This window comes from Grus americana, chromosome 31 (assembly GCF_028858705.1).
Source record: "Grus americana isolate bGruAme1 chromosome 31, bGruAme1.mat, whole genome shotgun sequence".
In the NCBI taxonomy this organism is placed as follows: Eukaryota; Metazoa; Chordata; class Aves; order Gruiformes; family Gruidae; genus Grus; species Grus americana.
This window is the reverse complement of record NC_072882.1, coordinates 112,326-129,692: the sequence shown is the minus strand read 5'-3', so window position 1 is coordinate 129,692 and position 17,367 is coordinate 112,326. Positions and strand designations below refer to the sequence as shown.

The window sequence follows — 17,367 nt, the reverse complement described above, 5'->3', positions numbered from 1 at the left end:
ACCAGACTCTGGAAAGAAGCTGGAGAGCTGTTCCCAGTCACAGCTCAGTTCTGCAGCTACAGCCCCTGCTCGGACACTAATATGTCATTGTGATCTGTTTGAGTGCTTGCCCAGAGGGGACTGAGGGAATCCTATTTCATGGCCACATAGACCTAGCACACACACATCTTTTGAGTAAAAGGCTAGGGGGTGGCAGGCTGAAAGCAAATCCTTCCCATGGTAGAAAAAATCGTTAGGAAGCAGTGCAATACGTGCTGCAGGGCACCCAGCTGGGAAGTACGCTCCTCAGCATTTCAGCCCTACTTCCAGAAATAAAAGGGCTGTGAAACTGTTGCTTGATGCCCAGTAGCTGCTATTTAACTAATTCTGCTTCTGTTCTACCACATTTCAACAGCTAATCTTTAGGCATTCTGCTAAGGAGCCACATGGTGCAAAGAAGGAAATACTTTGCTGACAGTTGCCCAGGGCCTGAATACTGAGATGGGAAAAGAGCCCCAGAGTCCTAAGCACTTCCTCCCCCACATAATAAACAAGAGGATATGGAGGGTGGTAGTTCCCCCCCAAGTGAAAATTCCTTTGCTTTTTTTATTCCCCCCCTCCCCAAGACATTTCTAATCACTCGCCATTATATCAAGCTGGAGAGCAATTGGCTTCTGTTCCCAGGGGAGACCTGGAGGAAAAATACAGAAAGAGCAAAAAAGCAGATCCTCTCTTGCTCTGCTTTTGCACACAGCTGGGACAGATCTTCAAATAACTGCTCCCATCAGCTGATGAATCAGTCCTGGAGGTGGTTGCAATAATCAGAATAAGTGCAGCCCTGAGCACAATGGAAACAGGGTCCCAAGAGACGAAGTAGGTACCTTCAAACTGCAAGATGAATGTGTGGTTTTCAAAGCCAGCCTGGGTGCTAGAACAGCAGCCTGGCTGCCTTTTAGATCCATCCCTTTTATTTGAAAGGATTCTTGTGGAGCAGTCTAGTCACCCACAAGCACAAATCTGCCTCCTCTCCCCAGTAAAACAACAGCTCTCAAGCATTTGGGGTCCTGCTGCTTACCAGTGAGAACAGAGGAAGCTAGACAGTGAGACAACACTGCACAGCAATTGTAACCAGCTCCCATATGGCTCCTCAGTTATCACTGGCCCATTAAATGAGAGCAAAGGCCTGCGCTGCCTCTTCCACAAGTGCCTTTCACAAGCAGTCAGTTGAAAATAAAGGCCTCTGCTCCCCACTGATAGAAGGGCTGGTGCCCTGCCAAGTGCAGCACATCCTCTCAGGAAGCCACTGTCAGTAACAGATTACCAGCGATGCCCCACAATAACATTCTCCATGCAAGGGCTACCCTTTGTGTTACCTAGATGGAAAAGGAAGAACTGATCTGAAGCAGGCAAAGAGACTTGCGATCCTAATTCCCTTTGGTGGTCCTGAAACCTTGAGCTGCATTCAACACCTCTTGAAGAGCTGCAGGCCCAGCTCCCTGCTGTTATGTTTGCTCTCATAGTATAGTGAATCATTCTGAGAGAACATCATAGGCAAATACCAATTAACACAGTCTTTGTCTAATGAGATAGACTGTGTATCTGATGAGATAGACTAATTGGTGACACCCTTCCCTGGACCTCCTTTGTTGGAAAGCAATGAAGAGTGCCAGATGGTTCACCCCGACTAAGTCTCCTTAGGGCTGCAAGGAATTCTGGGGAGCAGAAAGGAATGGCAACATAACTTGCAGCACAGCAGGGGAGAGAAAACAACAAAAAACTGGTAGCTTGGGTTCCAGGGTATGGCACTAAACAACATCCTTTGTCTTGGATAACTCTGCTAAAGGGAAGGAAGATCTGACAGCGAGTATTGAAAAAGCAGATGATGAACCAATTGGCACATCCCTGCCCAGGTACTGAACACATTCAGATGATGCCAACCATATCCCATTTTAACCAGAGTCACTGACCAGAGGAGTATCATGAGCTCCAGTCCCCCCGCCCAAAGCCTGTCTGCTTGGTGTCCTTTGGCAGAAGGTGTGCAGGGGAAACACTGCAGTACCTGCTCGGGATGTCCTGCTGGTAGTGCTGCCTTTGCTACTCCCGATGCTGTCCCCCCGCGTCAGGATGGAGATGCCACTGAAGCTGCTGGCTTTGGTAACAGGCGGTCGCAGGTTGCGGATGGAGCCGTCCGAGTCTGTGCTGCTCCATGGCCGAGGCTCCAGTGACTTTATCTCACTCTCTGTGCTGCTCTGGCGGCTGCCCGAGGCCCGGTTCAAACTCTCCCGGTTGCCCCTGTAGAGACCGGACGAGTTAGACCGCACCTCCAGCAGAAAGGGGCTGCAGCAGGACCTGCAGGTGCTGCATCAGTGCTGCCACACCGGGATGGTGAGCCCAGTCAGCAGCTGGTTCTGTGACAAGGCACATCGGCACTTTGTATAGGGATCTGGCAGCAAACCCCCCAGGCCACAGCTTTCTCGGGAATGCACTGTGAAGACCCAGTCACTGCTGATCTTCCTTGGTGTGTATCGAGAGCTGGCTCCTGGCCCTTTTCCCTAGCCAGATCCCAGCCTGGAAGAGATGCCAACAGGGTCAGAGCATGATCCCTTGCTAAAGCCCTCCTTGTCTCAGAACAGAGGCCTTGAGACAAGGCTGATCGTGATCTTGCAAGACCGCTTTCCACACCAGCCCTGGTAAGGCTTTCTGCCCAGCTGGAACCGCTACATGCTGGAATACTGCTATGCTCCAAGCTGTGCTCCCACTCATCACCCTCCCTTAGCCTAAGGCGAAGTCTGGCCACTGCAGGACTTTACGGGGTATCAGCAAGGCATCCCAGTGAGCTTGGTTTATCAGCCCAACCAAGGACCATAACCACAGTAATGAGTTCCTGGGCCTTCACTGGGGAGGAATGGTGAGGAAGACAACACTGGAAGAGATGCTCATGTAACGCTGCAGGCTGAGCCCAGCAGCAGCTCCACGCAGTTGCAGAGGGGAAAAGATAGGCTTGGAGGGACTTCTGAGGTGATGTCCTGGGCTGCTGGGAGCAAGCGAGAGCCAAACAAAACATGTCTCTTAGAAACCAGTAGAATGGTTATATCCCTAAAGAGGTGACAGAATTGGACTGCACAGCTTCAACCCCCAAATTACAGTTGACCTAACAAGCAGCACTGTCAAGCTCTTGAGCTCTCTCCAACCTAAACTCTGAAGGCTGCTCCTGGGGAAGTTCAGAAAGGTGGGGGCAGTGTTTGTGTGTGCAGGGAAGGGGCACATCATTGCTTTTGTTCTGACTCAGCTGCAAACTATGGTTCCCTAAGAATCCAGATCCCTCTCAAGCTGGTTACTGCTAACCCAGCAGCATAATGGTTCTGCTTTTTCTATGAATGCTCTTCAAACTCCAGGCACACTACCACACTGCCCTAGCAGCTTCAGCCATGCCTTCTTCTTCATTAGCCTTACTACAGCCTGTTTCCAAGTGCGTCCACCAGCAGAGAGCTCTCTGCAATCAGATCCGTGCTTCAGCAGCATTAATACTTGCTTGCTTGTAAGCGAGCAAAACGGACAGCTGTACTGCTCTGTATGCCGGGCTTTGAAGGCAGTTTCTGGAGTTCACACAGACATCTCCAGCACCACCACTGAGGGAACCTCAGTCTCCTCAAGAGCTTGTCTATCTTTGTCCAGAGCTCAAAACGGTCCCGAGGCACACATATCCTCCCTCTCCCCGCCATGGGAGCCACAAAACAAAGACAGCAGGTTAGCCGAGCTCTTTAGGGATTGGGCACGACATACAGAAAAGCTCCTAGCGTAGCCCTGGCTGCAGCTGAGCTCCTAAAGCTGCAGTCACATCAGCAATGTTTTTTGCCACTTGCTGGGTGAGTTTAGCCTGGAGAAGATGACTGAGAGGGGATCTCATCAAGGCTTATAAATATCTAAAGGGCGGGTGTCAAGAGGATGAGGCCAGACTCTTTTCAGTGGTGCCCAGTGACAGGACAAGGGCCAACGGGCACAAACTGGAACTCAGGAAGTTCCATCTAAACATGAGGAAAAACTTCCTCACTCTGAGGGTGACCGAGCACTGGGGCAGGCTGCCCAGAGAGGTTGTGGAGTCTCCTTCTCTAGAGATATTCTAAACCCGCCTGGACGCGATCCTGTGCAACCTGCTCTAGGTGATCCTGCTTTAGCAGGGAGGTTGGACTAGATGATCTCCAGAGGTCCCTTTCAACCCCGACCAGTCTGGGATTCTGTGAGTTTTACTACAGCCCCATGGCTGATCTGAAAACTACACCCCTTGCCCTGACCACCACTGCCACAGGCAGACTCCAGGACGCAGTCCCTGTAACTGTGCTGAGGACACTTGATTTTCCATGACAGTGTCCCTCCAAGGACAGTCTGAGCCCTGTGACAGACTGAGGAGAGGGGCAAAGCTGTTCCTACACTCACTTAGATCCTCTTGTCCTGTTCATAACACAGAGATGCTTCATCTCTAGAGCTTTGGCTATTAAATGAGAAGACAGTAGGCATGAGGGTCTCTCCATTTTCGTCCTGTTCTTTATCCTCATACCTTCAGCAGCCTCCTGCAGCAGGGGTCTGTGCAAGGTGACTCGTCAGGCTAACTCCATCCTTCCAGCCCTTTTATCCACAGAAAAACTACTTAACAAGAAAATGCTGCTCAAACACGTTCCCAGTGCCCTCTGCAGCATACTCTGGTTGAAATGGAAGCCTGAGACCCTTCATTGCCACCATTCAGTAATCCAACCTTTATAATCAGGGATTAGGGAGAACCCCACCTCATCTGGCTGCTGATCCTGTCACTGTAAGGGCAGGGGCTTTCCTATCCTTTTGGGAAACAAGAGGTGGAATGGTTTGAAAAATGCTGGAATCCTCTGGCTTCCCCATTCCCCACCTTCCACCCCTCCATTTTAATTGATGGATCAGCAAAAAAGGACTCAGAAATTGATGTTGCAAAAAATACAACTTCCATAACTTCACAAGCAGCCATGCATGGGGCAAACTTACTCAGCAGGACAATGTACAAAATAAGTCACACAGAGATACCTAAAAATCTGCCTCCGTTTGTGAGAACTAGAAGAAAAGCCTTCTTTGGAGATTCTGTCGGTTAACATCAGAAAAAAGCATCATTATCAAGTCATGCAGTCCTCCGTAGAGAAAGCCAGAGATACAAATAGCGTCTGATAAACAGTACTAACCTGCTGTCGGTGAGATACCCATTCTGGCCAGTCTGGAAGCACGGAAAAGACATGGAGATGGGAAGGAAAGAAAAGGGAAACTTAGTAACTTTGAAAGCAACAAACCCAGGCAGTTTCAAAGCAAAGAGGAGCAAAGCATTACCAGTATGGGACTCTGACACAGTTTGTGTTGTGCACAAGTTACATGGTCACTCAGGAGTCTTGCTGAGCCTTCTGCGCACCAGTCCCATTTGGCTCTCCATCCAGGCCCATCAGGAACCTTTCCTGATACCTGTGACCCTGAGATCTCTCAAGAGTTTGCAAATCTGAGTCCTTGACTCCCTACTTCATTGCTCTAAGACAGCTTTGATGGTAGCTTGGTCAATGGAACAATAAAGGCCAGACATACAAGGGTCCTCACTTGCTAAATGCAGGCACAATTATCAGAGCCATGAAAAAAAGGCAGAGGGCTCAAAGCCAGCCCAGCCCACAATAGTCACCCCTACCTCTGGAAGTCAGATGCAACGCACTGGCTCAGCCCATGAACACAGAGCAAGGGTAAGTACCTGCCCACCCAGTGTTGTGCTAACGTGGGACAGCACCTGCTCTAGTCCAGGGCTACAGGTAGAGCTGCTTGCTAACGCGTCTGGATGGCTTTGGGCCTGTGCATGTAAGGCACGTCCATGATCACAACTGGCTGGAGAGTCATCAGCTGAAGCCTGGAGACTTCACTAGGGACTCAGCACAGCGGCTGCCTTCACATCCTCCTTGGGCAGGCACACGGCAATTCCCATTAGGACAAATGAAAGGCGTTGTCCCCAAGATGCTCAAAAGCAGCAGGCAAGGAGCTGGACTTTGAACACGATCCACGGCAGATGGGCACTTGGAATCATCCCTGATTCCATCATTTGCCACTTGGCACAGCGTGGAGAGCTGCCTCCAGCTGGCAGACAGTACTCAAACAGCAGAGCACAGCAGCCTCTCTGAGCCAGACGTGAGCAAGGAACACAGCTCCGGCTTAGAGTAGTTCCACGTAGGGACCAGAGATCTCAAGGAAGCAATAACCAAGCTGGACACTTCATAAGATACTAAACGTACTGCCCAGATTCATCCTGTAAAGGCACAGAGCCTGATACTCCAAGGCCAGTACTGCTTGGTCAGGAGGTCAAAGCTGCAGCACTGGAGAGAAGCTGGGGGAGGCAGCTGCTGCTCCTTTCAGGTTGATCAATTGATTTGCTAGTCATCCCAGAACCACCACTGCATAAGCTTATAATCTTGCTGGGCAGCAAGGAGCAGACCTGCCTCCTCTGTCAGTCCCCACATGTCTATTGCCCCCTGAAACAGGCAATTTAGGGAGAGAGCAGAGTGGGGAGTGGAGGTGTGGCTCCTTTATCTCAATGTCTTAGATATCTTTGCGAGGAGCTGGAATTCAATGGTAGATACCACGAACACTAGGAAATCTGTAGAAAAGGCAATGACGACATCTGACTTCTTAGGATACTCAAGGACACCTTCTGCCACAAAGTTCCAGGAGGGTACCTGGCAAGGGAGTCATCCAAGCTTACCTCTCGTGCAAATATCCGCTCCCTGACCCGCTGATACTCTTCCTCTCGCTCTTCTATAGATTTGCTCCTCCTCCCATCCTGCAAGGGGAGTCTGATCTGAAGGGACAAACACATCTCAGCGGGTCAGCAGTTGCCAATGGGAGCAGTGGGCGCAGTCAGCTGCTGATATTTTTACGTAGCAGTGTAAGCGGATGTGGATTACGGTGTGTGCGCACAATGCCTGGATGCAATGACACAGCCTCTGCCTTTGAACCTACCTTCTGGATACCTAGGTCTAGGGATGAACATCCTGGAGGTCTTAGTGCACTCTACCTCCTGGATCAAGCACAGCTACTCTGCCTGAACTCTGCTTGATTTGGAAAGGACAGATCAGGAATATCACCATGTGCTTCTGGAAGACAGTCTGTTCCCAGGGGTCAAAAGCTAAAGGCCACTCTTTGGAGCATATGTCAACACAGCAAACTCCTGCTCAGTCATGGATTCTGTGCTTCATGGGTAGCTGCATCACCTGCAGAGTGCCACCACGGGGAAACCAGAAACCGATACTGATTGCAATGACCAGCTCCCCATCCTGACAACTTAAGTTCAGAAACATGACCCAAAGCAAGGGATAGTGGTATGTTGGGGCGATGGAAAGATGGGAGCTACAAGAGCAAAAAGCATGAGATCCCTGGTGAAGAGGTCTCCTGTCTCTTGCCCTGTTTTTGACACTCAAGATTCTGTCTGACACAGGCTGGGAAAACAGCCACAGATGAACAAGCTAGCCCTGCGTTATGGGTGCGGTGCCACTTATGACAGCTCGAAGGCAGCCAGAGATTCAGGAGGGTTTTTAGTTCCCGTGACTGGCAAAGCTGCTGAGCTCAAAGTGTTTCATTTTGTCGACGGTTTCCTTCCAGCAGCACTGCGAGGTCCTGATGACTTCACAGCTTGACTCGCCGCAAGCCCCGTGGAGGGGTGGGAGAAATGCTTGGCAACACTCAGCTCTGGGGCATTTCCAAGGAAACCTTAGCAAAAGGCTTCAACTTAAAGCCTGGCCCAGCCACCAGTCAGTATTCAGGGTACAGAAAAGTACCCCCCATAGAACCCACACAAATTCTTCATGCATTTCCACAGTATTTTGTACAGTTTTCATGATTTATCTAGATGCTGCTGCTTGGGTGGGGTGGAAGCTTCTATTAAAGAAGGTTGCTGCAGGAAACGCAAGAGAAATTTCGAGTTGTTCTCATCTTAGAAAAGTTGCATTTGACTTTCACAAAGTATGCAGATACCCCATTGCCACCTCTTACCTGATTATCATCTCGGTCCATGCTGGTATCGTCTCGTTTTAGGATAAACCTCTGCGGGAACTCTGCATTCTTCTCATCTTTGATGTGCTCAGAGAACCTCTGCTCAGGGCTGCAGGAAGAACCAGCCTTTGTCAGAAGGGCAGAAATGGGCATAGAACTGCCTTCATAAACCCAGCGCTTTGCAGGGAGCGAGGGCATGTGCAAAGATGTTTGTTGCGTTAAATCTCTCCTCTGTCTGAGGGCAACTAGAGCTCCTGCCCCTTCTCCAAGACGGAAAGGGAGCTAGGAAGGGCTTGCAAATACATACACTTAGGACAGGAAGAGAAGGACTCATCTCTTCTAGAGAGGGGACCTGCCCTTCTTATGGAGGCAAAAAAAATGTGGTGTGGAATCCATCCTGCTCTGGACCATGCCAGGGCTCCGTGTCTGGGGTCACATAGCACTGTGCAAGGAAGGGAAGGAGATACCAGCCCAATTGTTCTCCCTCCCTCCCTCCCTCTTACATTCGTGTGTTACTGGTCTTGTTGATAATGACCGCCTTCCCGGTTTGGTCAACGTTATGGTCCATGCCGAAGTAGGCAGCTACGCGGTGCAGCAGCATCCTATGGTATGAGGTCATCTGAGGGAACTTCTTAAACTGATTGCTAAGAAGAGGGGAGAAAACATTAGAATTTAGAAGGCCTTGAAACAGACAATGATAATCTGACACCAAAAGAGAGATCTTCTGGAATATCTGGAGATATTCAAAACCCGCCTGGATATGATTCTGTGCAACCTGCTCTAGGTGATCATGCTTTGGCAGGGGGGTTGGACTAGATGATCTCCAGACGTCCCTTCCAACCCCTGCCAGTCTGTGATCAAGGCCAGAGATGCTTTAACCAGATCCCAGCGCAGACCGTGCCACCTTCTCCAAGCAGTTAGTCACGATTCAAGCATTGCTCCTCATGCTGAGCATTAGCATGGGCTTACACTGCTTTGCCAGAGTTGGGCTGAGTCAAGGGCTCAAGTTGAACAGGCCTTTCCTGAAACAAGACCAGCTTGTGCAGAAATGCACGTTTGATTCTAAGCAGGAACAGGAGCCAGAATTAGTACTTGTACTGCGACTTCTCCGATCCTATTAGATAAAGAAGTTTGCAAGCTCTGCTGCAGACACCTATTCTATCTCACGTTCTGGGATGTGAATCCTGCTCCTAGTTTCTCCACAGCCAATTTACGCTAGGAAGAGAAGCACAATGGCACTAATCCCCTTCACAGTGGATCTGGTGCGAATGCAATTGATACCAAATCAATACGATACTCAGAAACCTTGTGTATGGACAAAAGGAGATGGAGGATGTACAAGAGAAGAGGCTCCTAATCAGCATGTCCAAAAGACACTCCCCTTCTTCCCTGGGTGCACAAGCTCCTAAATGGTAAGTTACAAACCTCTCTTGCTTGACACAAACTTGATGATCACTTACTTGTTATCACTAATAAATTCCAGAATCTCCTGTTCTAACTTTAGTAGCATCATTCTATCCCTGTCAAGAAAAGAAAAAGGCCACCTTTAGAGACAGCAAAACACAACTTTCTCTGCTTGGTACCTCCCTCCCTGAAACAGAGAAAAGTCACAAATACCTGGAGCAAGCAACACTATTAACCAGGCTTCACATATCCTCCACAGGAATGAACTAAAGAACTCCACATTTTTTTCATATATAGTAAATTAATTGCCAGATTTTTTAAATTTTTTTTCAGTTTAAAGTTGTTGTTTTGCTAACAATGGTTGGCTTTTGGTAATATCGAATCTCTGCTCTGCTGGAAGCTCCACTGGTAGAGACTCCAGCTTTGCTATTCCTATGCCAGCATTTGGCTTGATTACATTTATTACTGACACAGCAGCAGTTCCTTTAGAGGTTGATATCTGACAATCATTTATAGAAAGGGTTTTAAAGCAATCAAGATTCCTTACTGCTTGCATTCAAACAAATTATTTTTCCTCTTTCTCTCTCTTTGTAATACACAATTACATGTTTTGATTGACTGCAGCATATAAAATTACAGTTGTGCTTTTTGTTTCTACACAGCCCCACTTCTAGTAACACTCTCTGAATTCCAAAAAGTAAAACACACTTTCAGGTACTTTCTGTAGTTGCTGTAGTCCCCCCCTCCTCCCAGGAAATGTGAATACATACATACATATATACACATGCACACAAACACCATGGGTTTAAGAGTCAATCAAAGAAGCATCGGTCACCAGGTACTCCCTCCCTTCACTCCATCAGCAAGATGTTTTACTGACTAGGGACCTACCGTGGGTTTTTTTTCAGTGTATTTACTAAAAATTCATGCAAATCTATTCCAGTGGAGTCTGTATATTCCTGGCTGGAATCTGAAACAACAACAGCAGCAGAACAAATTAACAAAACACTGCAATAGAATAGGCTGAAGGGAAGAGGCGTTGTGTCTCACTATGTTCTCAATCTGTAAAACAGGGACTGCGCTCCCTTTCCCCTGAGGGCAGCAGGACTGTCAGTATGCTACCGACAAGGCACAATGAGCACAAGGCCCATTAGGAGGATGCTAGAGAGAGGGATATCAGATCAGCTCATGGAAGGAAACCTTGCCTCTAAAACCAACCACTCAGGATATTCCACGCTGTTACAGGAGGCCCCTGCAAGTGCAGTATACCATACTTTTGTACAAGCAACTTCTGCACCTTTGATCCCACAAGCTATTTAGCTGGAAAGCCCCACTGGACCTGTTCTTCCCCTCTCCCCGCACCCTTTCTAATTCAAAAGCAATCAAAGAAAAAACAGTAAGTGAAACTGAATCTGCACCAGCACCGAGTTGCTGTCTGTAGAAGGATTTCAAGTGCAATCTGCTCACCAGAATAAGTGTGTATCTTTTAGCCATTTCTGTGCCCCAAAATCATACACGCAGGATCATACAACAGAAACTTAGCTCACCTTCTTGCAACCTCACATCTTGCCACCTGTGGCAGGTTTTATGAAATCAAATCTAAGCTGAAAGCAAAAGTCTTTACAGTGGGTCTTCTTGGGTTTGCATCTGCACATTTAAGAAGCCACCAGATCACTATAAACTATGCAGGAACAGACTCTGCAAGTCTGTTGGGGCACATCCCAATCTAGAGAAACCCTTCCCTTCCCTTCCCTCCCCATGGTTTGCTCCAGATGTTATAAAAATCATACATTCCTGTACAGTCATCGGCAGAGATAACTGCTCTGCTTCCAACTGTAGCACTGGCCAGCAGAATCCTCAAAGCGGGTAAGACAGGATCTGCCCTGTTCAAATGAGCACCTGACCTCGAGACAGCATTTTCCTTGGTGCCTTTTCTTTATTCTTGTCTTTTTCTTCTTTCTCAGCCCCATCTTTCATGGACTTTTCTTCTTCCTTGTCAGAGGGGCAGCTAACGTGCAACTGAATGATGTCCTGGAACAAAACAAACCAGGCTGGTCTGAGTCACTTGGACAGTCCCTGGAACCCCTGCCATGGCTGGAGATGTTGGTGGCTGAGAAAGGCATCACGGAAAGGCAAGGCATTCAGGCCGCGGATCTGAGATGTTTCATAAGAGGCCCCATTCTGAGAGCAAAGCAGTCTCTCTCCCCCCCCACCCTCCTCCCAATGAGAAGCCTTCGGCAGGCTCTGGGGGGACTCACAACAGCATTTGTCACTGTTGAAAACCTGCCTTGCCTGGATCACCTCAGAATCTAAGTCACATGCTTCCCTGCTCAAAGCTGATAGAATGCTATTACATTTTGGACTCAGGAGTGCCTAAGGTGAGGTAGGTCCTGCACCATTTCAGTAAAACTCTACCGTCTAACCTGGAAAGAGAAAGGGCACGAGAAGAAAACACAACAAAAAGTGTGTGGTGTGATGAGTGGTCCCTGTGCCACATGGGGCTTTCTGATGTTTCTTTTCACCTCCTCTCTCAAGTTGCAATTGCCCAGCATGGCCTGAGAATTCACTGCTCCATGGGAGGAAATGTTAAACACCAGTAGGATTGTCAAAGGCAACGTCAGATGATGAGCTTCTCAAATTCAAGTTCAAACCGACTATAAAACCATTACCTTTTGTGCCACCTGATCTTTCCCCACCCTTCTGCCTTTACGCTAGTGCGGTTCCATGGCACCATGATGTGTGCTTATGGTTGTTTTAAAAGTCCTCCTAGCGACCCTACAGTTCTAAGTGAAACCCAAACAAAAGACAGAAGAGCAGCCTCTAGAGCTGGCAGCCTCAAGAGTGGAAAGGCTTAGAGGCCAACCTGACCTACAGTGAGACAGCTCAGATCTCTGCACACTGCAGCATCCCATGCTTCTAAAGCTTGTGTGGACAGAGAAAGCTCAACCCCTCTGCTCTTGCCAGGGCAGCCAGGTTCTCAGCACCTCCCTGACTGCTGCCCACCTTCAGCTTCTCTGTCACTGCCCATAGTGACCACAGATGAGGATCATCTCTGCAGAGCACTGCCTATCACTTCTCTGTGAGCTGGCTGCTTCCGGTCACTGCAGTCTGAGGTGCAAGGAGAGGGCTCACATAAGAACTTCCTTCCCATGGCCAAAACCCCAGGGCCTTTGTGAAGGTGAATTCCCATCCACTTTCTGGGGCATGAGCCTGCACAACTTGAGTAGTTGTGGGTGCCCAATGAGTTGATGCAGATGATTCCTCGTAAGAGAAGGGTTGTGACTGTACACACATGAGCAGTGCTCACAGGCATAACCGCTTCTTTCAAAAGCAGCCTCTTGTGAGAAATTCTTGGCTCTCAGAGGCAGAAGCCCAGGACAGGACATCACTTTGAGCAAGATGTGGATTTTCTGGGCTTCCAGACTCCACAGCTTGTCTCATTCTAGGCCTACCTGGGACTCCAGTAGCCCATCCATAAAGGGACTAGATGATTCTTCACATACAGCCAAACTCCTGACCAGTTTAAGCTTTGAATTAGACTGGAGAAGGAGAAGAAAGAGTATAGTTAAGACACCTCAGCCAAAACACACACATTTAAGTTCATGCTGCTGCATTACCAAGCCAGTCATGCAGTCATTGTTAATTAAACTGCTAAAAAGAAGGACTACCAAACCAGCTACTTGCAGCAAACAGGAATATACAAAGGCTTGGAGTCCTAGAGCAAATCAGTTATCTTCTTCCTTCAGGCTTTGATTAGGATTTGAACCAACCAAAATCTAGGTAAGAAAGTTCACTGCCTTAATTCATGCACTCTTCTCAGCCAGAGTAATTCCAGCCTCTCCCCTCCTCACCTGGCAAGAACTAAAACCACTAACAAAGGATATAGCTGCAACCAACTATTTTATTGTTTTTTAAGATGTGAAGATTGTTACTGTTCTTAATTAAAAGGCTGTAATCCCATTTACACCTTGTCTGTCTGACCTGATGACTTTGGTTATTTTGGGTAATGTAGTAGTGCTTAGAGAAAATGCTTAAAATAAAACTTGCACTTTCAGGACTCTTGGCAAGTTGACTCACTTGGGTGACAAACAGGGAAAAAAAAAAAAGAAATCTATCAACCAGTCACATGAGATCCCAGGCAGGATCAACAATATGGAGAAAGGGCTGAGGTGCACAGACACATTCTGCCCTAGGTATGGACAGGGCAGGACCTGGAATCACAGCCTGTTTGTGTACTGCACAGAGTCCTGGCTTTTAAGACCAAACAGAACCATTAGAATATTTTTCTCTGAACACTCTGTAGGTCACAAGCAGCACATCTCTTTTGTACATTACTTTCATCAAAAACAACCCCAGGTAGAACTCCTGTTACAAATTTAACTGGTCTCCCCTCTCTCCCATGCCTCAGGGCAGAACCTGTCTTCATTTGGGTTAGAACTTTCGTGAAAGAAAAAAAAGGGGGGGGAAGAAACCTTTGCCCTTCCAATCACAGTTTTAAAATTAAGCCCTGAACAACCTAGTCAGTTGTCATAGCTGACCCTGTTTTGATAGGAATGAATCCTAGCTGGACTAGATGGACTCCTAAATTATGCTGTGTTTCTATAACTGCCAAGTCTGGAAAGTTCATGGCCACTTCTGATAAGCTGCTTTAGTAATTATCACATTTTGCAAAGAAAAACTGGGGTTAAGGCTAAGAAAGGTAAAAAAAAAATAAATTAAAAAAAAATCACACAATGGCTGCATTTTTACCCCAAGATTTTGCCTACAAATGACGTTCTAGAACAGTGGTGTCCTGGTGCTTATTAATAGCAAAAGTTTTGGATTAACTAACATGCACGTGCCATAATTATGGGAGGAAATGTGATATTCCCTGAAGAAAAGAGACCTTATGTGCAACGAGACAGTTATACTCAACTCAGGTTTTTAACGGGAGAGTGTAACAGGTCAGTGCACTGCCCTGTCCCTCCAGTGACACCTCTGAATTTAATTTCTGGCGTTTTGGGCTCTGGACAGGGGACAAGTGCGGCAGTTAATAGCAGCAAACAGTTCCTTCACGGGTAAGCGTGTGCTGAACCACCACGTGCTGCTGCATGTTGCTTCTGGAGACAGGAAAGACTTGAGAGTACGACCCTATGGTTGGGCTCACAACTCAGTTCTGAATGGCGAAAAGAAGAATGGGATGTCAGAAGAGGCTGTACCTTGGCTCTTTTTCTGGCATGTCCATGACTTGAAGTTCGCCTCTGTGAAGAAAGGAAAGAGAAGGTAAGAAGCTTAATCTGAATGTGTACACTGTAAATAGTATTTACTATGCAAGGCAGCACAACACTGAGCGTCTAAAATGACTCTGAAAAAAATCTCTACCTGACAGCAATGGAAGCATGCACAAATGGGAAGACCTGGAGAGCTGTCCTGTCAGGCCCCAGGTGGGCAAAAACAGCTTGAGAAACTTCACATGGATTAGACTCAGTTCCTCTGTTTCTGACAGAGCCAGCACAACCATGGGATCGCAGGGCATACAGGTGGAGGTGCACGACATGCTTCTAAGTGGGAAAACCAGAAGTCTTCTATCATTCCTGGGACACTAAGGGGGTTCTAACACAGTGGATCATGAGACACACACTGCTGCTCTGATTTAAGAGACACTGAGTCATCTATTATCCCTGCTTTCTATGAAACCTTTCCCCATTCCACACTATGAAGTGGCCAAAGTCAGGCTCTTTCTGAGCAATGCTGGTGTCTGCCCATGCAGTGGTTGAACAAATCTGGTGCCAGCCACCAGCTTTAAACGCAGAAGTATTCAGCAGGTTGTTTTTGGGGGACATTTCTTCAAGCTCAACACTAAGCCAAAACCACGTGTGACAGGACAGCAGAGCAGCAGGAATGAGTCCCAGTACCCCCCAAATGATGCTTGCACAGATTATTCCCCACCCCCCCGCCCCTTGCTGAAATGAAATCCCAAAACATTCATTTCCTATTTGGGCATTTTTAATAGCAGCAAAGCAATGGCCAAGCACCATTCCTGCAACCAAGCTCCCTCTGGGATGACTTCACATTAAGTGATCCTTAGGTCAAAGAAAGGACTAAGGCAAGTAACAGCCATGGGACTAGAACCTGGGGACTGAGCACAACCGCCCCCAGGAGCACACCAGCCTCATTTTCTCCCAGGCTCAAAGAATATTTAAATTATTCCACTCTAAGCAGAACAGATTCAGCCAAAGAGAAAGAGAGCAGCCTGTGAACAACACAGTCTGTACTGCATGGTACCCCCTCGGGAGGTGGAAGTACAGGCTTAGGCCCCTTTCAGAAGGGATAGCAACTAGCTTGTGTTGCCAAGTGGAAGGAGAGGGCCCAGCTCCGCAAGCTGCCTGAAGGGACTACCCACTTGTCTGCACACTTACCTGAGCTTCCTGGCGCACGCTGACCTCCTCCCCTGCATCCTTCTCCACTTCCTCCTTGCTTGGTGACCTGGATACATATTTGGTTTTGTTCACAGATTCCTCAACCACCTTTTTTTCAGACTCCTTCATTATTTCCAAAGACTCCTGTGTCGTGTTGCTGTTTGACATCTTCAGAGCCCTACAACGTAGCAATGGGCACCTGCCAGAAGAGGTGACAGAATGGGTAGAAGGGAGTCAGGGGGTGGAGAAAGTGTCTATCTGGAACACGAGCTCTTGCACTTGTAGGTTGTAACTTCCTTGTAACTCATCTTGTACACAAAGACCCCAAACCAAGCACTCCAATGACAGCCCACCCACTCATCCCCTTGGATGCAGCCCCTTGCAGCGCCTGGCGCTCGGGGACATTGCAGGAGCTCCATGATTCTCACCAGGACTCTGGAGGTGCTGGCAGGGCTGAACAGAGCCTGAGATACACAGAGGTCCTGCAGTGCACTCTGCCCTCTAACTTACTGGATGTGAGGGAGAGATGGAGGGTAGTCCTAATGCTAGCAAACATCCAGAGGCAGAGAATTCAGTAAGTGAAATAAACTCAAGCAACCAGAGGTGTTCTCCGCCCCGGGACAAAAAACAACAACAACAACAACAACAGAATTTGCATTTCCCCCCCCCAAATCCCAGCCCAGTACTTCTTGCAATTAGTCAAATCTTCAGTGAGAAAACAGCCTCATAGCCAAGATGTTGCTCTGGTTCTTCCTGTGAAATAAGGCAACCCCTGATATCTGCTCTCTAGCTGCCTATGGCTAGATACTTCAGGAAAACTGGGAGTCAAACAATAACAGTCAAATTACAGATTAAGATGAAAAAATAATGCTTCCTGACAAAGTTGCATTTAATTGCTTCTTTTTGATTAGCAAGAACACAGGTAGCCCAGAAAGCCCCTGAAACCACCTCTGCATTAGAGCAGAATCTAGACAGGGCAGCAACACGTGCCTCAGTCTGCTGACAGTCTTAAACAGGAGCAATGAACACATCACATAGCCATTCATCAAATTAAGTGTTAATTCCAAACCAATTGTCTAGAATTGAAACATCAGCCCTCTAGGCCAACTCAAAGCAGGCCTCTACGAACTTGAGTGAGGGCTAAAACAGCTTATGTAGGACTGCGGAGGGATTCTGGTACCGAGAAACACATTTGTCTAGAGACACTGCTCGCACAGAAACCAATGTTCGTCCCGATGACGGATGAGGAGGCTGGATGAAGGCAGGCCCATTGAGACAAGTTTCCAAAAAGAAAAGGGGAAGCCTGCATTTGAGAGAGGCTCAAACGAAAGGCCTAGGCACTGGTAAACACAGCTGATGTTTAACAATTTATTAATTACTTTGGCAGAACATGGCTGAAAAAGAGTCAGATCTCACAGAGATTTATTGACTCTTGGCTCTGCATGGGAACTGCTAATATTCATTAACTAATTCAACCTCATTCCCCTTTAATTCGTGGGGCTGCTGAACATAAAACATGCAATTGACTCTTATTGCAGCTACTGGAATCAATTCC

General features: G+C 47.8%; 1 protein-coding gene across 25 annotated transcripts in view; it reads right to left on the bottom strand.

Moving 5' to 3' along the window:
* R3HDM2 (R3H domain containing 2) overlaps positions 1-17,367 on the bottom strand; it is a 59,508-nt gene that overhangs the window by 10,539 nt on the left and 31,602 nt on the right. For 14 of the 25 annotated variants that reach the window (XM_054806850.1, XM_054806848.1, XM_054806832.1 and 11 more), the window contains 12 exons: positions 15,813-16,011; positions 14,613-14,654; positions 12,867-12,953; positions 11,319-11,445; positions 10,306-10,384; positions 9,471-9,530; positions 8,514-8,654; positions 8,011-8,119; positions 6,725-6,820; positions 5,181-5,212; positions 5,029-5,082; positions 2,039-2,271 (listed from right to left, as the gene is read on the bottom strand). In XM_054806850.1, the coding sequence (XP_054662825.1) occupies positions 2,039-2,271; positions 5,029-5,082; positions 5,181-5,212; positions 6,725-6,820; positions 8,011-8,119; positions 8,514-8,654; positions 9,471-9,530; positions 10,306-10,384; positions 11,319-11,445; positions 12,867-12,953; positions 14,613-14,654; positions 15,813-16,011 (1,259 nt within the window). Of the gene's footprint in view, positions 1-2,038; positions 2,272-5,028; positions 5,083-5,180; positions 5,213-6,724; positions 6,821-8,010; positions 8,120-8,513; positions 8,655-9,470; positions 9,531-10,305; positions 10,385-11,204; positions 11,446-12,866; positions 12,954-14,612; positions 14,655-15,812; positions 16,012-17,367 lie in introns of those variants that run through there. The other 11 variants (XM_054806827.1, XM_054806828.1, XM_054806838.1 and 8 more) reach the window with 5 other exon arrangements.